The 27,563-nt window shown below is 51.0% G+C and overlaps 9 protein-coding genes across 9 annotated transcripts; 5 read left to right on the top strand and 4 right to left on the bottom strand.

Moving 5' to 3' along the window:
- Nucleotides 1-748: 748 nt before the first annotated feature.
- Nucleotides 749-2,877, bottom strand: BDZ83DRAFT_651153 (uncharacterized protein; the record flags this gene model as incomplete). The annotated part of the gene is made up of 5 exons (XM_060510432.1): nt 749-1,176; nt 1,876-2,067; nt 2,469-2,540; nt 2,580-2,703; nt 2,875-2,877. 5 exons carry the CDS (start codon nt 2,875-2,877, stop codon nt 749-751), a joined length of 819 nt encoding a protein of 272 aa, XP_060365784.1.
- A 2,082-nt stretch (nt 2,878-4,959) lies between these two features.
- BDZ83DRAFT_776421 (uncharacterized protein) lies at nt 4,960-6,106 on the top strand (the record flags this gene model as incomplete). The annotated part of the gene is made up of 4 exons (XM_060515463.1): nt 4,960-5,253; nt 5,316-5,682; nt 5,746-5,890; nt 5,947-6,106. 4 exons carry the CDS (start codon nt 4,960-4,962, stop codon nt 6,104-6,106), a joined length of 966 nt encoding a protein of 321 aa, XP_060365783.1.
- Nucleotides 6,107-6,542: 436 nt separating this feature from the next.
- Nucleotides 6,543-7,967, bottom strand: BDZ83DRAFT_619121 (aryl-alcohol dehydrogenase AAD14). The gene has a single exon (XM_060508100.1). The coding sequence runs from the start codon at nt 7,756-7,758 to the stop codon at nt 6,598-6,600; it is 1,161 nt and encodes a 386-aa protein (XP_060365782.1). The 5' UTR covers nt 7,759-7,967; the 3' UTR covers nt 6,543-6,597.
- Nucleotides 7,968-9,168: 1,201 nt separating this feature from the next.
- BDZ83DRAFT_289233 (uncharacterized protein) lies at nt 9,169-10,478 on the bottom strand. Its single transcript, XM_060502177.1, has 3 exons — nt 10,295-10,478; nt 9,762-10,228; nt 9,169-9,704 (listed from the first exon to the last, which is right to left on the bottom strand). Exons 1-3 carry the CDS (start codon nt 10,321-10,323, stop codon nt 9,241-9,243), a joined length of 960 nt encoding a protein of 319 aa, XP_060365781.1. The 5' UTR covers nt 10,324-10,478; the 3' UTR covers nt 9,169-9,240.
- Nucleotides 10,479-11,951: 1,473 nt separating this feature from the next.
- Nucleotides 11,952-12,659, top strand: BDZ83DRAFT_751558 (uncharacterized protein; the record flags this gene model as incomplete). The annotated part of the gene is made up of 1 exon (XM_060514067.1): nt 11,952-12,659. One exon carries the CDS (start codon nt 11,952-11,954, stop codon nt 12,657-12,659), a length of 708 nt encoding a protein of 235 aa, XP_060365780.1.
- A 348-nt stretch (nt 12,660-13,007) lies between these two features.
- Nucleotides 13,008-17,872, bottom strand: BDZ83DRAFT_751557 (ABC-2 type transporter; the record flags this gene model as incomplete). Its single annotated transcript, XM_060514066.1, has 7 exons — nt 13,008-13,434; nt 13,518-13,747; nt 13,820-14,053; nt 14,125-15,075; nt 15,137-16,672; nt 16,771-16,973; nt 17,029-17,872. 7 exons carry the CDS (start codon nt 17,870-17,872, stop codon nt 13,008-13,010), a joined length of 4,425 nt encoding a protein of 1,474 aa, XP_060365779.1.
- Nucleotides 17,873-19,246: 1,374 nt separating this feature from the next.
- BDZ83DRAFT_288925 (uncharacterized protein) lies at nt 19,247-21,524 on the top strand. Its single transcript, XM_060502176.1, has 4 exons — nt 19,247-19,668; nt 19,719-20,008; nt 20,079-20,528; nt 20,598-21,524. The coding sequence occupies exons 1-4, from the start codon at nt 19,599-19,601 to the stop codon at nt 21,090-21,092; spliced, it is 1,305 nt and encodes a 434-aa protein (XP_060365778.1). The 5' UTR covers nt 19,247-19,598; the 3' UTR covers nt 21,093-21,524.
- A 420-nt stretch (nt 21,525-21,944) lies between these two features.
- Nucleotides 21,945-24,147, top strand: BDZ83DRAFT_776413 (uncharacterized protein). The gene is made up of 3 exons (XM_060515462.1): nt 21,945-22,435; nt 22,493-23,079; nt 23,131-24,147. The coding sequence occupies exons 1-3, from the start codon at nt 21,957-21,959 to the stop codon at nt 23,712-23,714; spliced, it is 1,650 nt and encodes a 549-aa protein (XP_060365777.1). The 5' UTR covers nt 21,945-21,956; the 3' UTR covers nt 23,715-24,147.
- A 595-nt stretch (nt 24,148-24,742) lies between these two features.
- BDZ83DRAFT_576037 (vacuolar sorting protein VPS1) lies at nt 24,743-26,988 on the top strand (the record flags this gene model as incomplete). The annotated part of the gene is made up of 4 exons (XM_060504883.1): nt 24,743-26,119; nt 26,186-26,333; nt 26,409-26,719; nt 26,758-26,988. 4 exons carry the CDS (start codon nt 24,743-24,745, stop codon nt 26,986-26,988), a joined length of 2,067 nt encoding a protein of 688 aa, XP_060365776.1.
- Nucleotides 26,989-27,563: the final 575 nt, after the last annotated feature.

Below are 27,563 nucleotides of genomic sequence, written 5' to 3'. Positions count from 1 at the left end.
CGCTGCTCTTCGTTCACGAGTCAAGGCGACATGTTAGCGCAGTAGATGTAAGAATTGCCTCTTCACTTAGGTCAAGTCTTGAGCTGATTTGGGGTTTACTTGTGGTTGACACTTTCCTCGAAAACTTCGGCTAAGAAATCGACAATAGCACTCCGATTATATGAACAACAGATCTCCAATGATACGTAGATAAGCGTTGCATGATTTGCGCCTGCCAAGAAAGCGGATAAAATACCCGATGGGTGCAAGCTGCGCATAGAAAGCCTCCTGACGTTTGGCTTTGGGGTTGGAGACCCCTCAAGCAATTACTTAGAACGCCAAGCTGATCGACCATAGATCCATGCGTACTCAACCCGTTACCTCGTGTCATTGCTGGGCTGACCACATGCTTGCCAAGGGTGAGTGTGGGACGGCGTGTCTGATAATTCAAAAGATGAAGGCTGTCTCAACTCTACACCAGGCGATAGGTACATAAAGCTTTTCAAGAAGAGTCCCCACTAACAGCTGGTTCAGTATTACTGCATGGGACGATAGTAAACCGATTGTATCATCTCATGAGACAACTCATAAAACTATTCCGGATGAACGAATGTTTCCGCCATCCCGCGCCGTTGATAGGCTCGTCTTCAACTGCCCTGATCCTTTGAGTCTCCTCGTTGTTGACCCCTCACTCCTTCTCTGATGATGCTTGACATATCTAATAATAGCCTCTCGTTCTCGTAACTATCACGACCCTCCCTTAATGCAGCTACTCGAAGTCATCGACCTCCTTCCGCTCCTTCTGCGGCGGCGGATGCTTTGGATCCGATCCAGCATCCGTTCCCCATCCACCATAGCCACCCGCCGTGGCCATTCCGCCAAACCCGGAAGCGGGTCCCGCCGTGAGTGTCCCTGCCGCCCGGTTCCCTGCGACGCCAGGACGGTCTTTAGCCCAGTCGTTGATCTCATCCTTGGTCTTGCCGGTGTACTTTTGGAGATCCTCGTCTGAAATTTGGGTGTCGCGGCCGCTCTTCTTGTCTTGGTAGCGTTGGTAGAGAGACTTCTTGGGCTCATCGGAGCCGGGGCCCTCTGTCGGTGTTGATTTTCCAAACAGCCCCATGTCGGCTAGAGTCGTGATAATGGTGGTGCGATCTGAAGTTTTAGGATGATTGAGTTTGCTGATGATGTTTGATGTATCTAGACGAGAATCGAAGGCTCGTTTTGTGTATTTGGTATTAGGATAGCTGGCTTTTGCTGTTGGAGGCGGACGACACTGACCACGCTTCGATCGTGGGGAATGTCTGGGGTAGTTATTCGAATACTCAATTGTTCTAAGGGTATTTCTGCTAGTGTTGGTTGGCATGGCGCAGCGGACGCGAGAGGCACAGCCATGCAATTTTAGTCACGCCTCTGACGGATCTAGCGATGATCCCCTGCTCGCCATTGGGGTCGCAGTGGGTAGTCAGCCCAATCAACCCGCTAATCAACTCTTATTTAGGCAGGTCGCCAATGGGAGCTCTCTTCTGTCAAGCCACCACGACCAACAACATTCTCAGAACGCTCAGCTGACGTCAAGCTGTTGCCCGGTTCATAAGTTGTGGGTGGAACGGCAAGCCCTCGTCGATGGACACAATGAGACCATGTGATAAGATTTGCGGGTAGCGCGAGCCTGACGCGGGTTTCACGAAGCCTTCATTAACACTCGGTTCCTTGATGAGCGGACGCGGAAAATGGCTCATTCATGACTGCGGTTGGTTTGCTCTAGCCGATTAACATTGTTTGGCATATGTCCATAATCCTAAGTCCAACTATGCTTATCGTCCAAGAACATGTTGGTGCTGCAACATGCTCCCGCCTCGTGCCGGTCCACCGTCCACGCGCAGCAGCGAGGCTTACCGCTGGGACTACACGTAAATTCTTGACACAGGGTTCTCTGTATCACGTCATACGGTCCCAAATACGGCCCGTTGGTTGTCGTTGATTTGCTCAGCCTGTGGGGGAAGGCACTAGCTTTTGCCTCAGGGGCAAATCTTAATAGTCGGGGAGTATTGACCTCGAAAGCGTGGAAGCCTGGTTTAGCGTTGCGGCCTGCATGCAGCAGTTTCTAATTTCGTCAATCTTTTGTCTTGTACAAGTGCCGTAAGCCGGGTGCATCTCTGTTGAATAGACCAGGCCACTCCAAGACGGCTGCGATGGCAAGTCTAGTTCATCTGGTCATATCATCATGGTCAGATCTTAAGATACTTAGAGCCACGCTGTTATTAAGCCTTGTTCATCTGTATTGATGTTAAGGATTGGTCTGTGATAGGCCTTCGTAAGAAATCGAAATCGACAATTGAGCCCAGTCGTACATTGACCATGATGCATCCACTTATTTGTGGTCCAGGACCTCCAAACATCGACATTCTTTCCTCTGTTCCACCTGCCCTTGTCTTTGTCCTTGACTCGAAAGTTCACGATCACTTTGGTGCTCGTTGTTCGTGACTTACTTGCAACAAATTTCTGTCCTGTTTCATGGAACCGAATCGTATCTACGACAAGCACGTATGCGCCAAGTCCAGCTAGGAAGTGTAATAAAACAACAGCACATTACCACTAACTACTAGCTTCTGCTTCATCACGACGATCACTGTTTTGCTGTGTCGATGAGGCTCTACGAAGGTGCCGACGGGCGGAGCTGAATGCAGGATTTGATTTGCCAGCCAAGATCCAAGCTTCAAAGCCCTTGATTCATACACCGATAAGAGGGCTGGGTCGGAAGGGATGAAGGGCTGCAGCCGACGGGTTTAAGGATAAGCCACGGCCAAGCTGCGTCAAGTATGCACGATCATCGGCGCTTGAGGCTGATAGGTAGCGCTGTAGAAGTCTATTCACTTTAGTCTCCGAGTAACTGACCATTTTCAAGATGTGTACATGTAGCAGCCCTAGGGAACCTTGAAGTCATCATCTGGTTACGGATACCATGCCATTCCTTCAGCTGCCAACAGTGGCCGATATGAGACATGCACAAGAGAACCGACATCTAGAGGGCTGGGAAGAAACTGCAGGACGCAACTCAAGCACGGTCTTTGCTTGGCAGCTTCTGTGCTATCAAGAGTGAATAATAGCTGAATCATCTGATGAGAGCGTAGCTGTACATGAGTGGCTGCCAAGTGATGCGGAAGAAACGACAGATGACAAGTCATTATAGCTGCTGGCGATTAACACCACGTCTATCACAATCGCGCTTTGTCGGCAACGAGGTATGGAACTGTGAATGTTTCGTCGCCATCGTCCCAAATCCAACTCTTCTTTCCAAAGAATCAGTCCAATAAAGAGGCCTGGCCTGACTTTCACATACTGACAGAGAAGGATGAGGGAGGGAGAAACTCCCACGGACGGACGTTGGTCTTGAGACGACCCCATCAACGGCACAACCACCTCCCGATTTGTCGCAGTCGGAGGGGCGCGGGGAACCTGTGTGGGTGGACAGAGGAGCGGGCAGGAAAGTCAGAGGTTTCACGGGTAAAAGATACAGACCTGCTTCTTCATCCCAAGCAGCATTCTGCATGTCCAGTCGTTTCGCTGGAAATGACTTGCATGCGGCTTTGGGCCAAAGGAGGGAGGCCTATCCGCCATGTCGCCGCCGCATGTAAGTGGGGACATTACTAGAGAGCTGAATCGTAAAGCGCTGAGTCGTGTTGACAGCTGAGAATGCACCTGTGGGGAGCTGAGGAGGTAGTTCGTCATACTGACCTGTCTTATAGATGGTCTCAATGGCTCCCCGCTGACCTGCACCGTAGATCTTACAATGATCGAGTAAGAGGAAACACAAGGGCATGCCTCCAAGATGCCAAGAACCCCCCCCCCCCCCCGCCGCAACGGGAAGGACCGTTAAGCTACAGGTAACGGGGGAAAAGCAAACTAGCGAAACAACTGCCAGGTCCCCATGTCTGGTGCTGTTTCCGCGAAACCTCACCATTGCCGCGAGATGACAAACTGTTGGCCGCAGAGATGGGAGAAAATAATCGATGCAGCGGAACTGCGGCATTCCGAATAAGGATAAGAGACGATTCCCTAAAAAAGTGGGAGAGAGAAAAGCCGCCAGTGGGTGGGTGAGGAAAGCGAAGCGCGCCTCACAGATCCTGTCAGTATTTTGGTCAGAAGTTGAGTCAAAGCCGGGATGCCCTGATCGGACGCAGCATACATCTGATCGAAAGTCAAGCTTTTGCAAAGACAAGGCCGGATCGGCCACATTGGCCGTGCGCCACTGGGATTATTCTTCAGTCGCGACATGGCTGTGACAGTGGTGATAACTCAAACAGCCCGTTCGCTGAGCCAGTAGGCGGCCCGAGGTGGGCGAGAGATGAGAAAGGGAAGACTTGGGTCTCCACATCGCCGTGCCCGCGAGTACGCCGGCAGGAGGAAGAAAAGTCAAGACGAAGAAGAGGTCCAAGAGCCGCTCTCGTCTTGGCACAAGGAAATCCTCGTATGTTGCGCCGAGGAGAGGTGCCCTTCTATGAGAGCGAGGCTCTTTTGGTTTGTCTTCTATTCGTCTTTCCAAAACCCCGGCGCACAGAGCCTCAATATCTCGAAGCGAGAGATGTTAGTCCGGGCTTCGCCTCTTTGTTCAGTAGCAGCAACAGCAAACGGACTGTGGATCTTAATCGGACGCGCGTGTGTCCGCTCGATGCTCTGACGCGAAGCTTTTGAATCCAGGGCTTGATCAGTCATGGTCATCCTGGCAGAAGCTTGTCAGTTCTCCTCGTGGCCCACTGATCTCCACGTGGAGCTCATATACATAATGAAACGGCGCCACTTGCCTATTCCTTGAGAGACGAGAGGGTTGGTGTGTTCCTCGTGTATGCCGCTTCATATTCAGTCGATCCTATAAGATCCAACGTTCCGCGCTGTCAGATACATCGGACATGTGCTGATTGTCCATGCCATGAAGCTGTCGCTGTCGCTCTTGCAACCGACATCCACATCGGAACATCGAACATGGCCGTAGTGCCTCCGCCAGGATGTGAGCATTGTTCAAGAAGTCAGATCAAAGAGCTGGGCTCTGTGGCCAGAGCTGCCAATCAGACGTACTTGACGAGATCCGAGTTGGATACGACGTTGTTGGTCCTCAACATCCGTGCCGACGATACCGCCCAGGCCGAGAATATTCAAACGGTCCTATGGACACTAGTCGTTCTTTCAGCAGTGTTTCTGGGATTGAGAATATACTGCAAGATATCCTACACGTACACAAAGATCCGAATCGAGGACATTCTCCTGGTTGCCTCCTGGGTAAGAGCTCTCACTTCTTGACGAGTTCCGGCCCTGTTCCGGTATTGACAGTTGCTACGTAGTTGGTCCTAGCATCAGATGCCGCCCTTAATGAGTTTATCATCAAATCCCGATTCGGTCGCCCCGATTTTCCTATTACTGTCGACAACATTACAGTATTGGCTATTGTTGGCCTGTCTTCCATCACGTGCTCCTTTGTCGGTCAAGTCTGGAGCAAGACTGCATTCGCTATATCGCTATTGCGAATGTGCGATGGATGGAAGAAGGCTTTTGTGTGGTTTTCCATCATCTCTATGAACGTTCTCTTCGCGTTCTCCTCGTTATCGTTTTGGATTGGGTGTGTGCCACTGGAGAAAAGATGGAAGCCTTTCGCCGAAGGAACCTGCTACGATCTCAAATGGGTTGTTTCATTCGGGATCTTTGTTAGTGGTAAGATAATGTCTAACAAATCCAAAACCAGTCTTCTTGATAGCTGTGCTAAGGTCTTACCAGTATACTCCGGCCTTCTTGATATCGCGTTGTCGATCATTCCGTGGCTCATTCTTATGCGGCCCAGGCCGGCCGAGGAGTCATCGGGTCTTACTCTGAGCAAGAAGGAGAAGATTGGTGTGTCTGTGGCTTTGAGTATGGGAATGCTGTAAGTTGATCATGGTGATGACGATCTACAATCAGAGTCTAACGCACTTGGCACAGAGCCGGGATAGCAGCATTCGTCAAAGCATCGTATATGCGTTCAGTAAATGATACCACTGGTGATTTTTCTCGTAAGTGGGGATCCTTATTGAATGATCGGTTTTCATCTAATGCAAGTTATAGATGGGGGAGCAGAGTTGGCAGTTTGGGCCGGGGCTGAGACAGCCATTACGATCATGGCGTCGACTATTCCCGTACTGCGTGTTCTGCTGCGTGACACAGCAATCAAGACCAAGTATCTTCCCGAAGCTATCAAGATGAGGGTTCGGAGCACGGTCAGGAGATCGGAGAGAGCATCCGGAAGACCTGTGGCGCAACCCGAAGAAGACAAAATTCCTATTGTCTCATCAGGCGCCTCAATGTCTACTGCTGGAGCGTCTTCCACATCATCAGGCTCAACTGTGGACTTACAGAAGACGTTGATATCCAAAACATCGGATATCCGGAAGAAATGAGACTTCAGGGGGCCAGACAGAAGAGCGATAGCGTAGCTGAGTGCTGAGATTTATGATTTGACGAGACAACATACACGAGCACGGCATTCAGATGATATCAAGATAATGTTAATGAACAAGGAACACTCAGTTGTTCATGAACCGTACGATTACTGATCTTAATGTTTCAACTGTACAAACTCTCGAGGTGCCATATCTACTCGTGCCCAATCGGCTTACCCTGAGACTGCCACGCCATCGGGGCGGAAGCAGCTACCAATGGTGCCGTCGCACCACCCTCCCTAGGATCCTCGAGGATGAAATTCATTGGGAACCCGATATCAAACTCCTTGAAGCTCTCAATCTTCTTGATCTGCTCCCCAGTGAGATGAATGCTCAGGGCCTTGATATTGTCTTGCAAGTGTTCCACCTTGCGCCCACCAACAATCGGGAAAACGTAGCGTGCCTTTTGCATAACATACGCCAAGGCAATCTGTTGAATGCTCTCAATGCCATGCTCCTTGGCAACTTCCTCAAGTACCTCACTGGCCTTGCGTTGATCCTCGGATTGGTCCCCTCCAAACATGGCACGCAGGCCCTCGCCAGCCTTCTTGCGCTCCTCGAGCTGCTTCTTAGACTGCAGCTTACCGCCGCCGAGGACGTCCCAGGGGCAGAGAGCCATGCCAAAGTGGCGAGCCATGGGGATGATGTCCCGCTCCATGTCGCGGATGAGAACGTTCCAGCGACCCTGGTAGACGGAGAACTGGGTCTTCCCATGCGCCTTGGCGTAGGTGTTCGCAGCGGAAACGACCCAAGCGGGTGTATCAGAAACGCCGAGGTACAGGACCTTACCCTGCTCGACCAGAATGTGGAGCGAGTCCATCAGCTCCTCGACAGAGGTCGTCCAATCCCACCAGTGGATGTAGAGCAGGTCAATGTAGTCCGTCTGCAGCTTTCTGAGAGAATCCCGGACCGAGAGATGCAGCGACTTCTTGTGATTGCCAGAATAATTGACACATTTTCCGGGTCCGAGCGCCTGTTTGCGGTACTGCGTCGTGAACTTGGTCGCAATGAACATGGTGTCCCGGTTCTTCCTGTCGGCCATCCATTCTCCCAGAATCTCCTCGGACTCCTCGTTCTGGTAGTTGTTGGCGGTGTCGATGAAGTTGCCGCCGGCATCGACAAATGCGTCGAGAAGCTTGAAAGAGTCCTCCTTTTCCATGGAACCCATGAAGGACGACCATGCGGAGCCGATGGACATTGCACCCAGGCATAGGGGGGAAACTCTGACACCTGCAGTGGTGGACAGAACGCGGTATCGACCGAGCTCAGTTTTGGGCTCGGGAGCCGGCGCGAAGAGGGTTTGAAGGCCGGACATCGTGAGATGAGTTCAGACTGTGGGGTCTGGTGATACTTGATGGGGAGGTTTTGGTTGAGTTAATAGCAGTATGATGAACTAGTGCCTTTCTTGTTTTGGATGGATATAGTACAATGAGAGAAACTCAGCAGCGTTGAACTTGCTTGCCTTTATATCAACCTTTGCCATGTGAAGCCGCCCGTGGAGCAGCTCCAAGCGGTGAGTAGAAACTCTGCAACCCGGGTATAGGACAAAGTCCGAGAACGCATGCAGGGTTTCATTGCCAAGCGGCAAGAATCAAATTGTCCACCATCGGGGCCGCTTGTGCCCCGTGCTTTTACCATGACGTTGGAACACTTTCTAGACCTTGACATCGAAATCCTGGAAATGGGCATATGCGGGTTGATATTCGTCCGCAGGTACTGCGGATCTTGGAAAGCAGCGCGGCACTTCGTGGGGCCAAGCTGTAGAGTCTCTGGTGTGGATCGCCATCCCACCAGACCCGAGCCCACTTCGAATGCGGAAGCGAGCAAGTGGAAAGGTCTTAGTAGCTGATCGATCTCGAGCTAGGCGCTGTGAGACAACACAAGCCTGCCACCACAGTGGTAATTCAACGATGGCCTGATGCGTACATGTAGTGCGGATAGGCATAGCGTCAAAGTTTCGATATGCTCGAATGTCTACTCGAACCTATGAGCCCCATGCCCAGTTGTATGTACAAGGACTCTCAGATATTCTCCGACGGCAATCGAGATGGAGGAGCAACAAAATCCCATGGTGATCCACTGCACTGGATAGCAAGGGTAGCCCCAGCGGGTTCTCGGAGTCCGTCAACGTTGATGGCGAGAGAGTTGCACATACCACTCATCGGACTTAACGGCCGTAAGATTTGGCAGTCCGTTGCGATGGGCCTTCTCAACAGAGCTGATGCTGCGAGTTGCCAATTTATGTTTTCCAGGCTTCAAATTTCAGGTGAAGGTACCTACGGACTAATGGTTTTAGACTGAGATCAGACAGGTTCTCATGAAGTCATTCGAGGTCACGTACTATGCCCGGTATATTCTGGTGAAAAAGGTTCTACGAGAGAATATCGTGATGGCCTCGCTTACTAGTCGTTCTACAACAGTCGAGTATGAAGTGGTAACTTATGACCTCTTCTATTGATATCAAGCTAGTTTAGCTCCATGCAAGTTGCTTATGCCCCTGATTTGTAGGTCTCAGTTCCCCCGGCAGACTAGCCCGCTGACGTTTGCGGAGGAGCCGTCGGACTTAAGCCGTCCGTTTATCGGGCCAACAACGTCTCTAGAAAACCCACAACCTCTTCTAAAGTTTGGAAAGAAGTACAACATTACTGCGTAGAGTATTTCTCAGAACATCAATTGATCTCAATGAGATCCATGCCGCCCAATGCGCCTCTTCACCTTCCACCAACCCATTATCTGATGAAATTGTGTTATGTTCGCTCTACAGCACCGCCAACGTGACCAAGAAGCACAGTTCTTCTCAAGCATAAAATCCCGCGGGATTCTCAACCATTAAACCCATCCATGCCTTCTCGTCCTCGACCCAGCGTCTCAAATTTTGGATGATCCGGGCGTCATCAATTTCCCTAAACTCTTCCACCGCCTCCAAGCCTCGATTCAGGCGGTCTTTACCCTCCCCAGTATGAGGCCAGTCGCTGCCCCAAACCAAGCGATGCGGAACCGCCTTGACCAGAGCCTTGACAATCGACTCCATGTCATCGCAGCCGGACTCCGTTCTATCGGAAAGTCGGTAGAATCCCGACAACTTGACGATGACTTTTGAGGCCTTCGCGAGTTTGACGAGAGCTTCGAAGCCGGGCTGCTTCGTGGGATCGTTTAGGCTGCTTGTTGCTGCGTTGAGCTGCAATTTGGATTGAGCTCGCATTCCGCCTACATGGTCTGCAATCACTTGGACTGGAAGGGTTATTATCGTTTCGTACAAGTCTGTGTCCTTCTTTAGTCTTTGCTCTTACTCGTATTCCACTTAGAAGTGAATCTCACCTTTCCACATAGCAGGAGCGCAAAAGAGCTGGATCTTCCAGCCTGGGAGGTATTGAATCCTCGAAGCGGTCTGCAAGATAATTTCTTTCAGCGCCTCGAGATCTGTTGACTTGCCATCTGCCTGCTTGTTAATCCTCAACCCGCGGACGCCCGCATCATGCAATTCCATGAGATCTGCGTCAGAAATGTTCTCAATGTCCACCACGGCGATCCCTCGGACGATACGACTGCCACCCTCACGCAAGCTTTTCATCGAACGCAAAAGCACAGTGTTGTCACTTCCATACGGCGATGGCTGGACAAGTACGATGTTGAGAGGCGTTGCCTGGGTCAGGCTGGAACTGAAATCTAAGAGCTGCTGTGCCGTCGCTCGAGCGGGCGTGTATGATCTGCCGGGCTCAAAGGGCCCTATTGATGCGTCGAACACATGGACGTGAGTATCCCAGCTATCCGGCGAGAGGGAAGAGCTTCCAATCCGGTAGAATCAGTCACAGACGTAGAGTTGAGTTAGAAAGTACTTTTGGGCTACTCACCGAGCAGGAGTGAACTTGGAAGACTCCATTATTCAGTTGCTGCGTCAATCAGCATGAGCTTTTGATCCCGGCGCCTCTACTTCTTCGGGTTGCAAGAGCTGCTTTTCGGAAACTTTCTTGGAAGATCGCAAGCCATGGGATTCCCCGCATCGGCACAGGATCGGACCAGCAGATGCGTTGTTGCTACCGCGCGGCGAAATCCCGTGGTTGCCTTTCGGCGTTACTCCGCAGGCCGCCCCACTTGCGTTCGGGCTACTCCGGCTAAGCCCCGGGTTTCTACTCGGGATGAATGAGCCAGTCGGCTGCTGTCGCTTTTCGAATGATATAACCTTTCAATTCCTTAAGGAGAAAGGTCGCTCGGTAGGCTCCGAGAGCGCAAAGTCGGCGAGACGGAATCCCTCTCTCGAAGAGAGACAATAACCCAGTGACGGCCTCTTGAAACCTGGCTTGCCGCGTGCCTTGAATCGATATCACTTCCAAAATGGGGACTTGAATGAGCAGAATGTTGGAGTGATTGAAGGTTATGACAAAGCGACAGACAACTTGATGCCTTGCGAGCCTTTCGTTCGTCCGTCATCTTCGTCCCCGATGACTTGTCCGAAATATGTGAGCACAGGGCGCGTCTGTTGGCAGCTTCTCGAGCTGAGGAGTCTCACTAGCGGCTGAACTCATCGATGAAATATTCCCGAATTGTTCCACTACCAAACGGGTGCGGGGAAGCTTCTGGTCAAAGATGGTGGACGTCAAATAGCTCTGAAACCCGCTTCAATCCAACGGCCTCGCTAGACACGGTAACAGCTTAGTCCAGTTCACACTCAGAGTGTGGGAGACCGTTAGTTTTCATGTGTCGCCAACTAAGAATGTTAGCGGCTATGCGGCAACAACAAATTCAACCACACATATCAACCAATGGCTAGAATCTTGTTGCGTGGTCTCTCACTAGAACTGACATCTTCCTCCCTCATCCTCTGCCCTGTTCGTCCCCCAAATCAGGGATATCCCCTGGCCCTACCCAGCAAAGCCTGGCTGAGTCAGCGTTCTGGACTCCTGAAAGAGTCTAAGAGATCGCCGCACAGTTGCATCCCGCAGGACCTGATGTCATATCGATCGCAGTGCGGGGCTCGCCGCTGTGGCCCCCATTGGCAATGGGATTCGCTGCATGGGAAGAGACAGCGGGAGAGCTCCCAGCTCTTCCCCCGCGAACGACGTGCTGCCCACCGATGAAACCCTGTTTCTCATCCACCAACGCGCCGTGCGGCCACGACGGCTGACGTCACACTCGGTGCATCAAAGCAGGAAAATTCCAAGATTCGGCCAGCAAAGTGAATGAAGCACTGGGAAAACTCTGGGACATGGACGTCAACGTCTGTCGTCCGCGCAGGGACCGCGTGACTGAAGCACAGAGAACGATGTATGATGCATGCCCCCTTTCCCATCGCCTTTAGTAGCCTGCCTCCCCGTCTTAGTACTACGTTTTCGTAGCTTCCACACCCACTTACACCAACCACTACTCTCACCCACACCCATAGCGAGCAAACGAGTTGACGAGTTCACGATCATCCGGAGCATATCACAGCGGCATCTAGCGATACAGTATCCATCCACAAGCGTATCCAAAGTAAACAAGAATCAACCCAACCCAATCCAACCACCGAAAATGCCTTCCGTCCTAGGTCTCACAACAGACCCCTCCCCCCACGGCCCAGGCGCCGAACAAAAGCAAAAGAAGAAGAAGCCCCAATTCTCAGGCATCGCCGACGACGCAAACCTCGAAGGCAAACAACTAGCCCGCCGCGAGAAGAAGCCCGAAGAAGCCGGCTCCCCCGACGGCCTCGAAAAGAAGAAGAAGAAGAAGTCGAGCAAGTCCAAAAAGGAGAAGAAGGAGTCGAGCGGCCCCAAGCAAATGCGTCACTACTCCACCGACGAAGAAGACGACTCGGAAGAAGAAGGACCCCTCAACACGATCAAGCTCCGCAACCACGCCAAAGCAATCGAGATGGAGACCCTCCTCTGGGGCGCCCTCTGCCACAAGCCCAAGAGCGCCCTGAAATACATTGGCAAGGGCGCCATCATGTGCAACCCGCTCCTCTTTGGCGACGCCGAGGTCTACTCTGAGCGCTCCGAGCCCACGCTCAAGGAGATGCTCAAGGAGCACGCCGACCCACCCATGAGCTTCAAGATGCACAAGCCCCATGTCTGCGAAGTCGGCCTCATGGCCATGTCCATCTGCTGCGACGTCACCATCTTCCGCATGAATGACAATAACGAGCTTGAGGCTGAGGAGTGTCAGATCTCGTCTAGCTGGCGGCAAGTTGCGAGCGGAGATTGGGAGATGGCGAGCTCCATGGCCGGATGGCAGGAGTAGAGAGGTCTGGTTTGTCTGACTTACTAGAACCAAGCGAGCAGCGGTGGATGGCGTTACTGAGAATGTTGTTGTATTAAGTTCATTTTTTCCCACTTTCCATCTCATACTTGTACGGCGTCGATGTGTAATGATTCTATCTTCAATGTAATGTACTACGGCCTGGATGAATTGACTATCTGCATTGTTCGATGTTCCATACAGTCCTTCCTTCCTCAGCTACTCCTTTGAATCTTTTCAAATCGTGAAAACCATTCTCCAATTTTACCATTCTGGGACGGTACGAAGATGAGATACTTTTTTCTTCCATCTCTGTTTTCCCAATGCCTTCCATCCCTCGACTTCCCGAACTCAAACCTTGCCTGAGCTGCGACTCTTGAAATCATTCTTCGGAACCCTCACGGCCCAGTACAATGCCGCCGCCGCAGCGACATTGAAAATGCAAAATGCCCAAATGAAACCAAAATCGCGCCACCTGTTATCGAAACTCATGTTCATGCTCGACAAAAATGCATTCGTATCGGCCATACCGCAGTATTGGCAAGCATTCGCCTGGGCATCCACCAAGTAGCCACCCTTCTCCCGTATGTACGCAGCCATGTACTCGCCACAGGTGCTATTAGCGGGTGCGGCGAACTCGAGCAGCTCGGAAGCGCTGCATACCACTGGTGCATTGGCGAGGCCGACGCTGAGGAAACCCTCGACAATGTAAGTAAAGGGGTTGACACGATACATGAAGATCCAGAACCCCGGCAATGCGTCCGGGCCAGCCAAAACACTTTTATCATCGTCAGTTCGTTTCGATCAGATTTCTCAACTCACTCCAAGTAGGACAGATTATGACAGTTGGGGTGCACTTACCCGCAGAAAGCGAACATGAGAATGAAAAGCAGGTTCATAATCCCACCCGCGACCTCGGCGCTGCCAAGGCCAGCAATCATGAGATGTGCAAACGTGCTCGAGAATAAAAAGAAAACCCAGCAGATGAGAAAAAGCGTGACACCGCGCGAGTGAACGGAATCTGTCCATTCGGCGTTGCGATCGAGTCTCATCGGATAAAACCAAAACAGAAACGAGAAGATGGCCATAATCTGGCCGCCAAATTGTCAGTCTCGAGATTTCCGTCGGGTTGGGGCTTTGTGTTGCTGATAGTATTCACTTACAGAATTCCAAAACATCTCGACGATAACATTAGCACCCATAAATGCCACCCAAGAATACGATTTCGCCGGCCGTTCGCGGGCTTCGTACATGGTGCGCTGAGAGACAAATACCGGCATGATCTGCTGCGCCATCTGACTGAAGATGAAGAGGAAGATGTAGACGCCGAACATCTGATTCCGGAGCCCGCGTTCGGTATTATTACCGCCAAGGAGCGTCAGCCCAATGAACAAGGCCTGTCCGCGTCAGTCAGTTTGTTTGATTCTCACGGCGTGCTCGACCCAACGCAATACAAAATAGCACTTACCGAGCCAAACGTCAAGATGGACTTAGAAAAGATATACGAAGGACTGCGCCAGTACTGCTGGAAGACTCGTCTCGTCACCTCTTGTATCTGCACACCAAAACCTGCAGCAAACTCTGCGTACGTAGACGCATCGTGATCTGCTGTTGTAGATGTGGCACCTTTTTCGTCTGCATGTGAGGATAACCTTGCAAGCTCAGTCTGAACAGCCTGGTATTCGTTGCTTTCCCTCCATACGGCAGGCCAGTCGATATCGGTATGCGCCTTCGGCGCCGCCCCAATCACCTCCAGCATGTACTCGGCAGGATTGGATCCAGGTTGGTAGGCTGGAGCTCCGTGCCGGCTGAGATAATCGATGAGAACGTGTGAGTTCTTGCCAATGTCGCCGAAATACACCGTCCGTCCGCCTCTGGCAAGCAGCAACAACCGATCGAACCTCTGGAATAGCGATGCTGACGGTTGATGTATTGTGCAGAGAATCGCTTGCCCGTTTCTCGTCAGCTTCTCCATCAGATCACAGATCGACCACGATGTCTGACTATCGAGACCCGATGTTGGCTCGTCCAAGAAGAGAAGCAGCTGCGGCCGGGCAGCTAGCTCTACGCCGATGGTCAATCGTTTCCGTTGTTCAACATTAAGCCCCTCGCCCAGGTCCCCAATTACAGCTTCTGCATACTCCTGCATGCCGAGGAGATCAATCACTGTGTCCACGTAGGCCAACTTCTCCTCCCGGCTGTACCGCTTAGGTTGTCGTAGTAGAGCACTGAAACTTAACGCCTCTCTGACGGTCGCCGTATGAAGGTGAAGGTCCTGCTGTGTGACGTATCCCGTCTTGCGCTGGAATGAGGAGTCCCGAAGCTGCCCGTCGACAAGCATCTCTCCACTGACAACACCCATGGTGACACGACTGGCCAGAACATCAAGAAGACTTGTCTTACCAGCTCCCGAAACTCCCTATAATGATACGTAAGTTAGCCATGTCTTGCGGCCAATTGGCAGTAGGGCAGGAACCCACCATCAGTGCCGTCAGCGTCCCGGGCTTCACCCAACCGTCACAGTGGTCAAGGATCCTGCGAGTCTCGCCTTTGACTTGCACATCGTAGCAGACGTCATTCCAATGAAACACAGACGTTTGCTTCGCGAGGTCTGAGTTGTCGCTGTCGTCATCTACCCGTATCGTTGGTTGCGAATGGTTTCCTCCCAATGTCTCGACATCATCATGACCCTTTTTGGCACTTTTCAACGCTCGGCGCTTGAAAAGAAGAACCTCGCCCTTCGATCTCTCAGATGACACCACTTCGACTGCGACAAGGTAGAGGGACATGAAGAAGATGGTGATGGCAACCAAGATGCCAAAATTTCTCCAACGGTGACTCGCCAGAAACCCGTAGACGACTCGGAGGTGCTCTTCGCCATTCACGGAGTTAGAACCTGGCATCGCTCCACCAATATCGCAGACACGCTCATCCAAGGTAGAAGTTGAGTAACCGGGTCCTGTTGGGACGAATTGCGAACAGGTGAAGTTCCGTCCAATGAATTCATTGAGTGCGAGGCTTTCCTGTGCGTAGAAGACGGGATTGATCCAGCGAATCCATCCAATCCAGTCGTTGAGGTATGGCTGAGGCATGGCAAAGCCGCTGAACAGCATCAGAGCCAAGAGAATAATGGCTGAGGGCGCCAAAGCTTGCGACGTCGTCTTGGTAACGGAGCCGAGGAACCGAAAGATCATGGACATGGAGACCGTGATGGTGAACGAGAACAAGAGGAAGAAGAAAAAGGGCCCGGCTGACTCGCGTCGTAAATTCGTCATGAAATAGATTGGCACGTTAATGAACAACGCGTTGATCATCTTGTATGGTAAGTCGACGAGCATTGCGGCAACTGCCTCGGCACTTGGATGATAGAGTGCGTATCTGGCATGCTTCTCGATGATCTTTCTCTTTCCATAGAGCGTGAGAATCTCCATAATGCTACCCATAGCATTGATGAGAATGGTGTAGAAAATCAAGAGATTTCGGTTGTAGAGACTGGAGGAGTTTGGTGCCAAGTTGTAGAAGATGCTAGAGATGATGAGAGACTCGAAGAAATTTGTGGTTAACATTGTGATGGTCATCCACGGCTCGCTAATCAGTAGTTTGAAGCTGCGCCAAAGATTGAGGCTGATTTGCTGCACGTAGGACAACGTGTATGGTGACGAAGAACGCTGCGCTTTGGACTGATGCGCTCTTCGAGTGGCCGAGAACTGCTTGTGTGTATCTCCGCCAAAAGGGTACTGCTGCTCGAATGAATCGATCTCCTCCAACAGGTTCCGACGGTGCTGGCTATCCTTCCAGGCTTGAGCAAACTCTTCAGGACTCCGCGGCGGTGTTCGGCCTTTCCACTCGGGGTGCACAATTCTCTCGGAAGAGCTTGTCATTGAAGTCAAAAAGTCGGCGGTGGTCTTCTGCTCAGGACACAGGAAACCAAGATTTTCGAAGTAGGCTTTCGCATCGGTGGACCTCCCGAAGAAGATCTGGCGGCCTTCGTAAAGGACGATGACTTTGTCAAAAAGCTGACCATATGATGAGCAACGAAACATTCCAGCAGAGAAGATAGGCACTGACGATAAAGCAAGAATGGCATAGCAGGGGAAAAAGAGATAAAACTTACTTCATAGGCTTCCTGAGGTGCTTGGTAAATAGCTACAGAGGAGCTACAACCGAAAATGTCTGCCTGCATGCGAAGGGTTCGACAGAACTCGACTGCATTGGCAGAATCAAGACCTCGCGTGCTATTATCCCAGCATTGAAGAGGAGAATAGCTCAGGACGGCCTCCGCGATGCTGACCCTCTTGCGCTCGCCTCCGCTGACCCCTATGAAAATTTAGTCTAGGTTGCCTTAGAGTTGCCAAGTGTTTAAGCTACTCACCACGGACAAAGTCGTCTCCTACCCGCGTTTCTTTCGTGTGTGAGATACCCAAAAGTGCCATGACGACGTCACGAAGGTGCTCTGCGTACTGGTGTTGGGAGATCCCATGCGGAAGATCCATATTCTGGGGGCACCGTGCCCGGGCCGCAAAGTAGAGAGTCTCGCCGACGGTTAGGTAGGGAAAGTGATGGTCGAATTCTGCGGTGTAGATTGCTTCTCCCTTGAATGTCGTTGTCATCTCTTTCGGGGAGATGCCTTGATAGTTAATAGTTGCTCCATCGGCGATATAGAAACCGTGGGTCTCGCCAGCGATGGTCTTGAGCAACGTCGTACAACCAGAGCCGGGTGGACCAAGCACCGCTAGCATCTCTCCACTTTGAATGACGCCTTCCAAGTTGTGCAGAATGTCGATGCGCTGCTTCTTCCCTGAGGATGAAAACCAGGAGGTCAAGGCGGCAGCCTCCAGAAAGAAGTTGCCAACGGTCTTCTGATAGTCCGTAGTCGTTCCCAGGCCATAGACCTGCAAATCCCTAAAAGCAAGGCCCACCGTATTGGGTGCATTTCCATGAAGGGCATTGGTCTGGAGCCTATAGAAAGCTGCGGCCCATCTTCGGGCGTCGAATTTGTCGGTCTTTGGATCGAGTGTGGCATCAGATGGCTCAGGAAATAGTGAATGGCCTCCTCCATGGGATGCTGAAGTTAGGCGCCTAGCCAAGTCATGGATCTCTTCTTCGGCTTCCTCCTCAGCATCTGACGGGAGCGGGACGCTTTCAATGCTGTCGAATGTGGATGCATGGGGTTCATTCGCATGAGGACCGGGGTCCAAGATCGCAGGTGCCGGCATTTTGCAACTCTTCTCTAGTGGAAGGAAGACTTTGGCACAGCTCGAGTAAGCTCTACACCGCAAGACTCTCGGTTGGGATGTGATTCGGGCTGTCTTGTCGTCAGAGTAGATGTAGGGATAAGATGGCAAAGTAGATCGTGTAAGGAATCTCTTGTAATGACTTTTTTACGTTAGATCATCAAGGAGGTCTCCGGGCTTTTGTATTGTCGACATTGAATTTGTTCTTTGTCTCGTGAAGAGAGAAATTGAGAAAGTATTCATGACTGCGTTCGAAATTCGAATTGAGTTCCATCCATAACTGTGTGTTGGTGGAGAAGTTGCAGTTTATTTTCTCGGAAAGTGCGAAATGCCTTTGGGCGTCGTCGATCCGGAAGGCGTTCCGGTGAACCGACCAAGGCCGGGAAGGAGCGCTCTGGAGACGGCGTCGCACTTTCGGAAAATGCGAAAGACCGGTTAAGCGGGTCGATAGGCCACATCCTCCACTCAGAGACGAGAACCGTGGCACGTCAGAGCTGCCAAGGATGGGAAGAGCGCCGCTGGCGGTCCCAATTGGGGAAAGGTCCATTAGACGAAGTCAATCTGGTGGCAGTCCGCGGTCACTGTGTCATTTCTTCCGAGAAACAACTCCAGCCATGCGCTAAGTTCCACACCATTCATGACTCTGAAGTGAGATCTTGTGTGGAGAACCTACCTAGGCTACATGAACTTGCAGTTTTGAGGCCCGTAAAGCGCTGGCGCGTGTCATCCCGTTTCCCTATCTTCGACAACAAAAGCTGATCGGTCCGTCCGTATGCACTGAGACCCTTGGATGCTCCGAGCCAGTTGCGGCTCTGTCATCTGTATTCCCTATCCAAATCCCATTTGGACTTACAGTCTCGGCATACCAGGCCCTGTAGGTTCGGAACCCCGGTGCCCATGGAGCGGCAAGAAGTTGTGGTTGTGAACGGCCTTTCGGTAAGCCCGCATTTTCCATCAACTCCAATTCGAGAATCCCAAGCCCTGCCCGCCTCGAGATCTTCATCAGGCGATTCTTTGAAGCATGCCCCTGCAGATCTGGGAGTTTTCATTAGTCCGATGGCATTTGACTTACGTTCCATTTGTAGTGTACGAATTGTCGCAGCAAAAAGGTGTGTCTCATTGTTAGTCCGCTTGCAACCTGTGTCATGCTGATACCCTCCCAGCTTAGATGTAGTCGTGACACACCCATCTGTGAGCGATGTAGTACACTAAATCTTTCATGCCAGTACCCTCAGAGGAGGCCTAGGAAACGTACCAAGAGGGAGGCAGATCACCCGAGGTGAGCCTATCTTAAGCTCACATCACATTCAGGCCATTTGATAGAAGCACTGACTCCCAAACCCTCAGTGGCACCGACAGTGCTACTCTTTCACTCATCCTTGACCGTTTAGAGCGTATTGAGAACAATCGTCCAGCGTCAAGTGTCAACCCTACCGCGTCAAAATCAGACCATCGACAAGCTTCTGACGGGTATGGCTCCCCAGAGCCCTACTCACCACCGGCACGATATGGATCGAGCCACTCGGCTTCACCTCCGAGTCCACCATCCAGGGTCGATTCTAGGAACACACCCTATCACGAGCGGGACACATTACCATCTCTCAGGCCAAATGGATCTGAAGCTTCGCGCCACCCCGCAGTGCTGGACGTTGCTGCAACTCTTGGTGACACGTTCGATCGTGTGCGAGACCAAAGGCTCCGACGTACTATGGGCCACAACACCATTGCAACAGAGGGTATCGACATTTCTCTCGATAAGGCACGGACCTGGATTCATAGTAAGGATTTCATGAACTCCGTGCCTCCGCAATACTGACGGTCATGTCAGATTACTTCACCTACAGTCCCACTGAGACATTCCTCAGCCTTGTGGATAGGAAAACTATTGAATTAATACCAGATATGCTCCTGATGAGGCATGTCACCCTCGACCCCTGTATACTCATCATTTACTATGTCATCTTGTGGCGGGGATGCTACATCCTGAACACGAGATCTTTCCACAGCCCAGACGGCAGATACGCGCGGAAGCTTTACCTGTGCTGTCTCAGAACTATGCCTTGCTGGCAGAAGGAAGCCACGGGTTCAATCACTGACTTTATTGCTGCTATTTTCATGGTATACCACCCCTCCCCCCTTTTGTGCTCGTCTAACGTGCCATGGTCACCTTCACTAACTGAATTTACAGACCGGCATTGCAACAGAATCCTATGACTTCGAAATGAGTCTAGAAATGCACCAATTGGCTTGCGAGTACGCCAAAGGTCTCCAGATGCACAGTCTCGACAGCAATGACTACTTTGTAGCCACCGGTTGTCCCAGCACCGATGAGGACCGCAAGGGCATGTGGGAGCTCATTCAAACGGATCTCTTCTATCACTTGATCTACAATAAGCCGGCAACTCTATATCCAAGCCTCGATAAGTGGCAAGTCAACTTACCATGGCTGTCACTCGACCTACCCCCGGAAAAGGGTGCTCAAGTGTCGACAATATCATTCCTCTTCCGCAGCCGACTTGCGTTCATCCTGATCCGCTTCTTTCAGACGCTTGAAGGACTCGAGAATGAGTCAGAAGCTGTCGAGGCTATCGAGCCTCTGTGTCACGAGATCGAAATATTGTTTGATGAATGGGGAATTGTAAGTCGACCTCACAACCTATCGCTCTGCTCTATCCGATGGGGTTCGAATTCGTTAACACTGCAACAGGAAGACTGGATCAAACGATCAAGCGACGACCACATGGATCTGTGGATTTTGGCAAGCTTGATTCTAACCGGCTACACCTCCATCATCTTCATGCTGCGAAAGGCTACCCTGCTGAAATCGAACTCCCCTGTGCCAGTTTGCACCGACAATAACGTGCCCAGAACAGACTTCTCAACCCGAGCCTCGCGACGCATTCTCGACCTTACGTACAATATGCTCCACGTCTGGAAGTTCCCCGCGGCGGAGACCATCTCGTACATCCTTGGCGCATACCGAGCGCACACGGCCTATGCCCATCTGGCGAGCAACGCCATGAATGCCCCCAACCCTGGCGACATGATTGAGGATCTGTATTTGCTAGATCGCGTCGCCCAAGGTATCGAGACTGCGACGCAGCAGGAAAGCGACTTTCTCCCTTTGGCACGGGAGATGAAGAGAATCAATGCTCAAGTCAAGGAAAAGGTAAATGGCACTACGAGCGCACGGAATACTTGATTTCATGTCTAAAAAATTGTCGCGACACCTTTTTACCCAACTCGGCGTATCAGAAAATAAACACATTCAGCTTGGTTGTACCACAACGTTGGACTTCTATGCATTATCTACACAGCCCCTTCAGCTTCGAGCAATACGTCGATTTAAGCTGTCCTTGTGATGATTGGCCGGTGTTGCTTATCGCGTCTTCGCTGACTGCAGGTCAGAACAACCTCTTTAGTGGCTAGTCTAATTCTTCGCTGTCGAACGTTTCTCATCGGTCTACTCAAACGGGAAGTCTGCAAGAGGCTGTCATGCAGAAAACAAAGTCATGCGCTGCCAACTGCAGCTCGTGTGTAATCTGCCCGCCACTGAATGAAACGATCATCACAGCCTTGTCATCGAAGCCTTCATGTATATTATCCTGCCGTTTTCTCTAATCCCTCGTCTCATCGTCGTCTCTATGTAGTATGAGCTACTTTCAAGGGACTCTTTTCTCAAAAAGGATAACTAGCAGGACCATCACCATGTCTTGTGCCACTGACCAAGCGGCTTCTTCGAGTCCAAGGACTTCAGCAAACCTTTCATCCAATACTGCATACAGTGTCTCATCGGTAGACAGCGAAGATGAACAGGTTCCCGTACCCGCCAGAACTCGCAGTGCAAACAACACCACAGGACCAGAACATGTTGAAATGCTTCCAGCAGCAGAGAAGGGCAGCAGCAAACCAAAACGAAAGGGCCCTCGGAGATCCTTAGGTAGAGTCGTCTGGCAGATGATAGCTTTCTACGTGCTAGGTATAGTTGGCCTTCCTATCTGAATAAATGGCGCAATCATCGCTACTTCAATACTGACAAGTCTCCCGTCTACCAGCCTTAGGATTTATGGCCACCCACATGGCCTTCTTCATTCTTCTAGACGGCCAGCCTGTTGCAACTTCTGGCTTCAGTCAGAATCTTCAGGCCGCTCTAGCCAACTTCCTTGCCATCGCCGTCGAAATTTGCCTTCTGAGTGGCATCGCAGTAGCCTACGACCAGACCCTATGGCGACTCCTCCGTCGCAAAGCACTCAGGGCGTACACAATCGATAAGCTCGTTACCCTAGTTTTGAGTCCGTGGAATTTGTTCCGGCCGGAGCTGTTGACTAGTGCGCCCGAGCTCTGGTTGATCGCGTTTCTCTGCTTCATGGTCCCAGTTACTGTCGTCTTCCCACCTGGTGCGCTGACAGTTGAGTTCGAAAATGCGGTGTTGCCGGTCAATTTGACGAATGTGCCGACACTGGATATCAGCGACTGGGGAAACGGGACTGCCAGAGACTTTATGCGGCTCTCGTTGATGGAGCCTGATAACGATCTTGTCTACGTGTTAGTGTCCACTCCACCATGACCGACTCTTAGCTGATTGGATCTATAATACTTCAGGGATGAAATACGACCAAATTTGAGACAGACTGCATCCCTTGTCATAAGTCTCGGGGAACCGGTGCATTTTGCTTCGCCTTGTACTGGTCCTTGTACCTACAACTTGGTCTTTGATGGACCAAAGTTCGATTGTAATCAGCCGAAGGCAACAAAGCAGAGACACCCACCCCTCAATCCCTGCACTCGAGACGTTTTCTACACAGAAAACGGGGCATACTCGAATCGCTCCTTCGTGTACAACAACACCCTTGTCATAACTTGGGACACTATAAAGGGTGGGCAGTGCATTCCAGACGGCCGCAGAACAATGGACTGCACTATGGAGCTTGCTACCTACAACTTCACAATCTCTGACTCTCAAAATGGCACCCGTGAAGTTCAGACTCAAATACTCAAGACTTCACCTATATGGACAGATGAAGCACCAGTTCAAAAAGAATTCGCAACGTACTTCTTCGATTATAGATACGAAACAGCGTATGACGCGCCCATAAATCAGGAAGAGCTCACGAAGAACTTTACACGTGCCCAAGCGTTCGCTATTAGAAAAGCTGCCGTAGATGCCATGGTCGGCGGTGTGTTTCTATGTGAGTGAGGACTCGACTAACTCATATTCCCTGTTTCTGATGCGTTCAAAGACCGAGATGAAAGATATGGTGTCGAGCTACCATGGATTAAGCCCGGGCCGGGCTCACTCGCCGCAGGAAGCCCTTACATTGGGCTCGAGGATAAGTTCAACCCGACACTTGATATCAGCCCCCAATCAATCGAGAGATATCTACAGGATGTCGTGATTTCCACTGTGTCGTTGAATCAAATGTCGGCTGGGCCTCTATGGGTCAACAGTCAGCCTGTTCAGGCACTCGCTGGTGCAAACATCTACAGCTTCAGCGAGCCGTGGCAGTTCTATGCCCCGTACGTTTCGTGCCTGATAGTCACGTTCATGGTGTACATTCGCGGGTGGCGGGCATTATATCGAAACGGGTGTTCGGCTGGGAATAGCTTCCTTCAGTTCGTAGTAACAACCAGCACGAGCAGCAGGCTACATGAACTTGGGAAACCTTGCAGTATCGGGGGAAGTGAGAGTTTCTCGAAAGAGTTGAAAGACGTGAAGCTCCGTTTCGGCATTAAGCGGACGACGGGTAATGTAGAATCAGGTGATGGGGATGAACGGGTGGTTCTGCTTGGGACTGAGTCTGAGATTGAATCGCTTCGGACTTGACATCTCGGACCTCACCGCCACGTAAGCGCATTTCCACATGACGAGGTTGGAGGTCGAAGCCGATTGCAGTCGTGGAATAGAATTTCGACTATAGTTTAGCTCAGGTGGGCCTCCGACGTCGACACACTGAAAACCTTATTAATTGGATGATCTCATCACAATTCACCATAGACGAGCTTATCAACGTTCACCGTTCTTCCGGACATGTTGCGGAAAGGCAAATCTGTGATAGTGGGATAACGCAGTCGGGTTTATGATGCTCTGCAATGTCGCATTCACAGACTTCCAGTCCTGACTTCCTGTATCCATTTCTTAAACCTCGCAGAGCCTGTTTTCAGTTTGTTGAGGCATCTTTCATCATGCCCCGTGACCAAGTAACTCTTGTGAGTCTCTCTATCTCGGCAAAAGCAACCCAATATTGAATCTTTGAACCGCAGGGCACGCCTTAGATCAAGAAAAGACCGCCAACGCAAACATGTGACGAACAACAATACGCAAACTTTGACCGGTCAGTATGGGCCTCCCATCTCGCATCTGTCAACATACATCACATGCAAGAACGTAGGTTCGTTGGGGATTGCGTCACCTCCTGTGGATTAATACCTTGAAGCAAACTTGAAATCAAATGTTGCTTCATCTGTTCCAGGAAACCGGCTATTGCCACTGATGTGTGCGTTCTGCTGCATGTAGCAATTTGATTTCAACAGATAAGACGGGAAGTATTGATTTTGCCTCGTGACTGCATAACCAGGTCCGCTCCCGAACAGAAACTCTCTTTCCAGTCTAGACAAATTCATAGGTTCATCGTTCACTATTTCAATTGAGACCTACAATGCCGCAGGTTGCACGTGAACGCATGTGAAATCCTACTCAGAAAGCAATAGTACATGTTGGAAGCCATGTAGATATTTAGGCAATACACTGATCTCCCTTCTTTGGAATGTGAAGTTCATCTCAACCGACTTGGACGTGCCTACCTGCTTGAGCCTTCCACTACAAACTTCCGCAACCCTGTTAGAACAACGAAAATGGCGGTCTCTAGCCTGAACAAACCCGCGGCCCCATCCCTTGGGCTGCGATCTCAGAGATCTACCCATCGCCTCAACCAGATCGAGAAACTTCGTGCCAATGGCATTGGCGATTTACTTGACTTGCCCCAACTTGTCGTCTGTGGCGACCAGTCCGCAGGCAAAAGCTCCGTGCTAGAGGGCATTACTGGCATACCTTTCCCTCGTCAAGAGGGTCTCTGTACGCGGTTTCCCACGGAGATTGTTCTCCGGCACTCCAGTGAGCCATTCAGGGCGAAGGCCACTATTCGGCCTCACTCCTCTCGCCCGCCTGGTGTTGCACAGACTCTCAGCAACTATGAGCGCGAGATGGAGGAAGACCTCTCCGACCTTCCCGTCGCCATTGAGGAGGTCTCCAAGCTTATGGGGATACGCGGCTTCACCGACTCTCCTGGTGATGTTGCGTTTGCATCTGATGCTCTGCGCATTGAGATTTCGGGCCCCACAGGATTGCAACTGAGCATAGTCGACCTCCCTGGACTTATTTCGGTCTCCAACGAAGAACAGTCCCAGGCCGATGTTGAAGCTGTCCATGCAATGGTTCGGAGCTACCTCAAGAGCACCCGGACCATCATTCTTGCTGTGGTTCAGGCCAGCAACGACTTTGCCAATCAAGGTATAATCAAAATTGCCCGCGAGTATGACCCAGATGGACAGCGGACTGTCGGTATAATCACCAAACCCGATCTCATCAATGCCGGAGCTGAAGCCAAGCTCGCCAATATCGCCAAGAACAAAGACGCTATCAAGCTCAAACTTGGCTTCTTCCTTCTCAAAAATCCTAGTCCATCTGAGATGAAGGCCGACAGTGGAAACAACAGGCGTTCAGAGCGGGAGATGAACTTTTTCTCTTCTCCAGCCTGGAAGGCTCAGAATCTTGACATGAGCCGGGTTGGCATTGAGAATCTGAAAGTTTTCTTGCAAGAGCTTTTGGATGAGCACCTCGAGGGAGAGCTGCCCAAACTGAAGGAGGAAATCAGACGCAAACTTGATTTGTTTGAAAAAGATCTCGAAGACATGGGTCCTGAACGACGGTCTCTCGGCGATATTCGATCTTTCATGACCAACCTTAGTATGCGCTACTATCAGCTAGCTCAGGCGGCCCTGGATGGAAACTATCACTGCTCAGAATCCACCTTCTTCGAGAAAAAGAATGGAAGCAGACTCCGCTCCTTGGTTCATCAGCGGAACGGTGCTTTTGCAGCCAAAGTCCGTGAACAAGGTCACAAACGCGAAGTCACCAACAATCCACCTACGCCGCAGTCAGAGGATGGTTTCAGCGTTAGCAGCGGACAATTGCTTGTGACACGAACCGAGATGGTCTCCTGGGTCAGGGAGGTAAGCCTTTGATGATCTACTGCACTATTCATCTGTAATAAAGTCAAAGCGGCTAATTTTGATCAGACCTACGTCGAAACCAGAGGTCGTGAGCTTCCTGGCAACTACAACCACATCTTACTCGCTGAGCTATTCCATGAGCACTCCAGTCCGTGGCGCTATCTCGCAAAAGACCATGTTTCCACTGTTCTAGAATGTGTCTCAAAGTGGATTAGTGTAGTGGTGGCTACGCTTTTCCACGAGGATCGCCTGCGCAGAGACATTGGCAGTTTCTGTCAAGAGCGGCTAGAGCGTTCTAGAAAGACTGCATTTAAGGAGCTTGAGCAAATATTCTTGGATGAAGACCGCCATCCAACGACGTACAATCACTATTACACTGACAACATCCAAAAGGCGCGCAGCACATCGCAGAGAGACCTACTAGAGGACTCGCTCGCCATGCTTGGGGGGCGCGATTATAGAACTCGCGATGCTAGTGACAGAAGGCTTCTCGTTGAAGAATTGCAACCCAAGCTTTGCGTTGATATGGACCAGCAAGCATGTGAGGAGGCTCTCACAGGCCTCAATGCTTACTACAAGGCACGCACCCAAATCCCCCTTGTCTCATCTCTGCTCAAGACACTAATTATATCTCTTAGGTTGCGATGAAGACATTTGTGGACAACGTGTGTAGACAAGTCATTGAACGTCACATCTTGGCTCCGCTACCAGAGATTTTCTACCCCACGACAGTCTCGCAGTTCTCTGACGATGAGCTACTGCGCATAGGGTCGGAGCCGGAGAAGGAAATCGCTCGACGGCAAAGTCTGGAGGCGTCTGCTCAAGGGTTACGAAGCAGCCTTATTGAATTGCAATGCTTACCAGGCTAGCTCATGTTTAGATCAATGACTGTGCTGAGCTTTTCTTGCCTATACTGACGCTTGTGGCTATTCCTTCTTTTGTTGAAGTTTTGATGAGACGAATCTGGTACAACATTTGCAAATAGCTTGACGTTATAGTTTCCTAATTGTTTTCGTCGTTTATTCGGGATCACCGCGCTAGCTTTCGCCTTACTAGATTTTTCATCTTTGATGTTTGCTGACCTAGTAGCATAGATGTCGTTCTGTTACCCGCAGCTTTCTAGTGCCATTCTCTTTGCAGGATATGAAAGTGCAGCAGCTATCTGCAAGCCATGCCCTGATTACATTGGTGTGTCATCGGCAGGTTTTGAAATGAGCCAGCTTGGCAAAGTGTTTGGGCTTCAGAAACAACTAGTCGCTAGAACATGACGAGGCCCTGTCCGTCTTACCATTATGCCGTCCACTTTGCGTTGCCTTCCGCAGGGTGACTGGCTTCCATCACAACCTAAACCCACGTCTTTTTGAACACTATTCGAGGTCAATACTACCTAGAGGCTCTCGTCGATTCTCTTGCCTGGTTGTCGTGGGTCCCTAGGCTCTCCATG

Source organism: Colletotrichum acutatum, assembly GCF_030867785.1.
Source record: "Colletotrichum acutatum strain CBS 112980 chromosome Unknown BDZ83scaffold_39, whole genome shotgun sequence".
Classification (NCBI taxonomy): Eukaryota; Fungi; Ascomycota; class Sordariomycetes; order Glomerellales; family Glomerellaceae; genus Colletotrichum; species Colletotrichum acutatum.
Note: the sequence above shows the minus strand (reverse complement) of the source record. Positions and strands in the feature narration are given on the sequence as shown.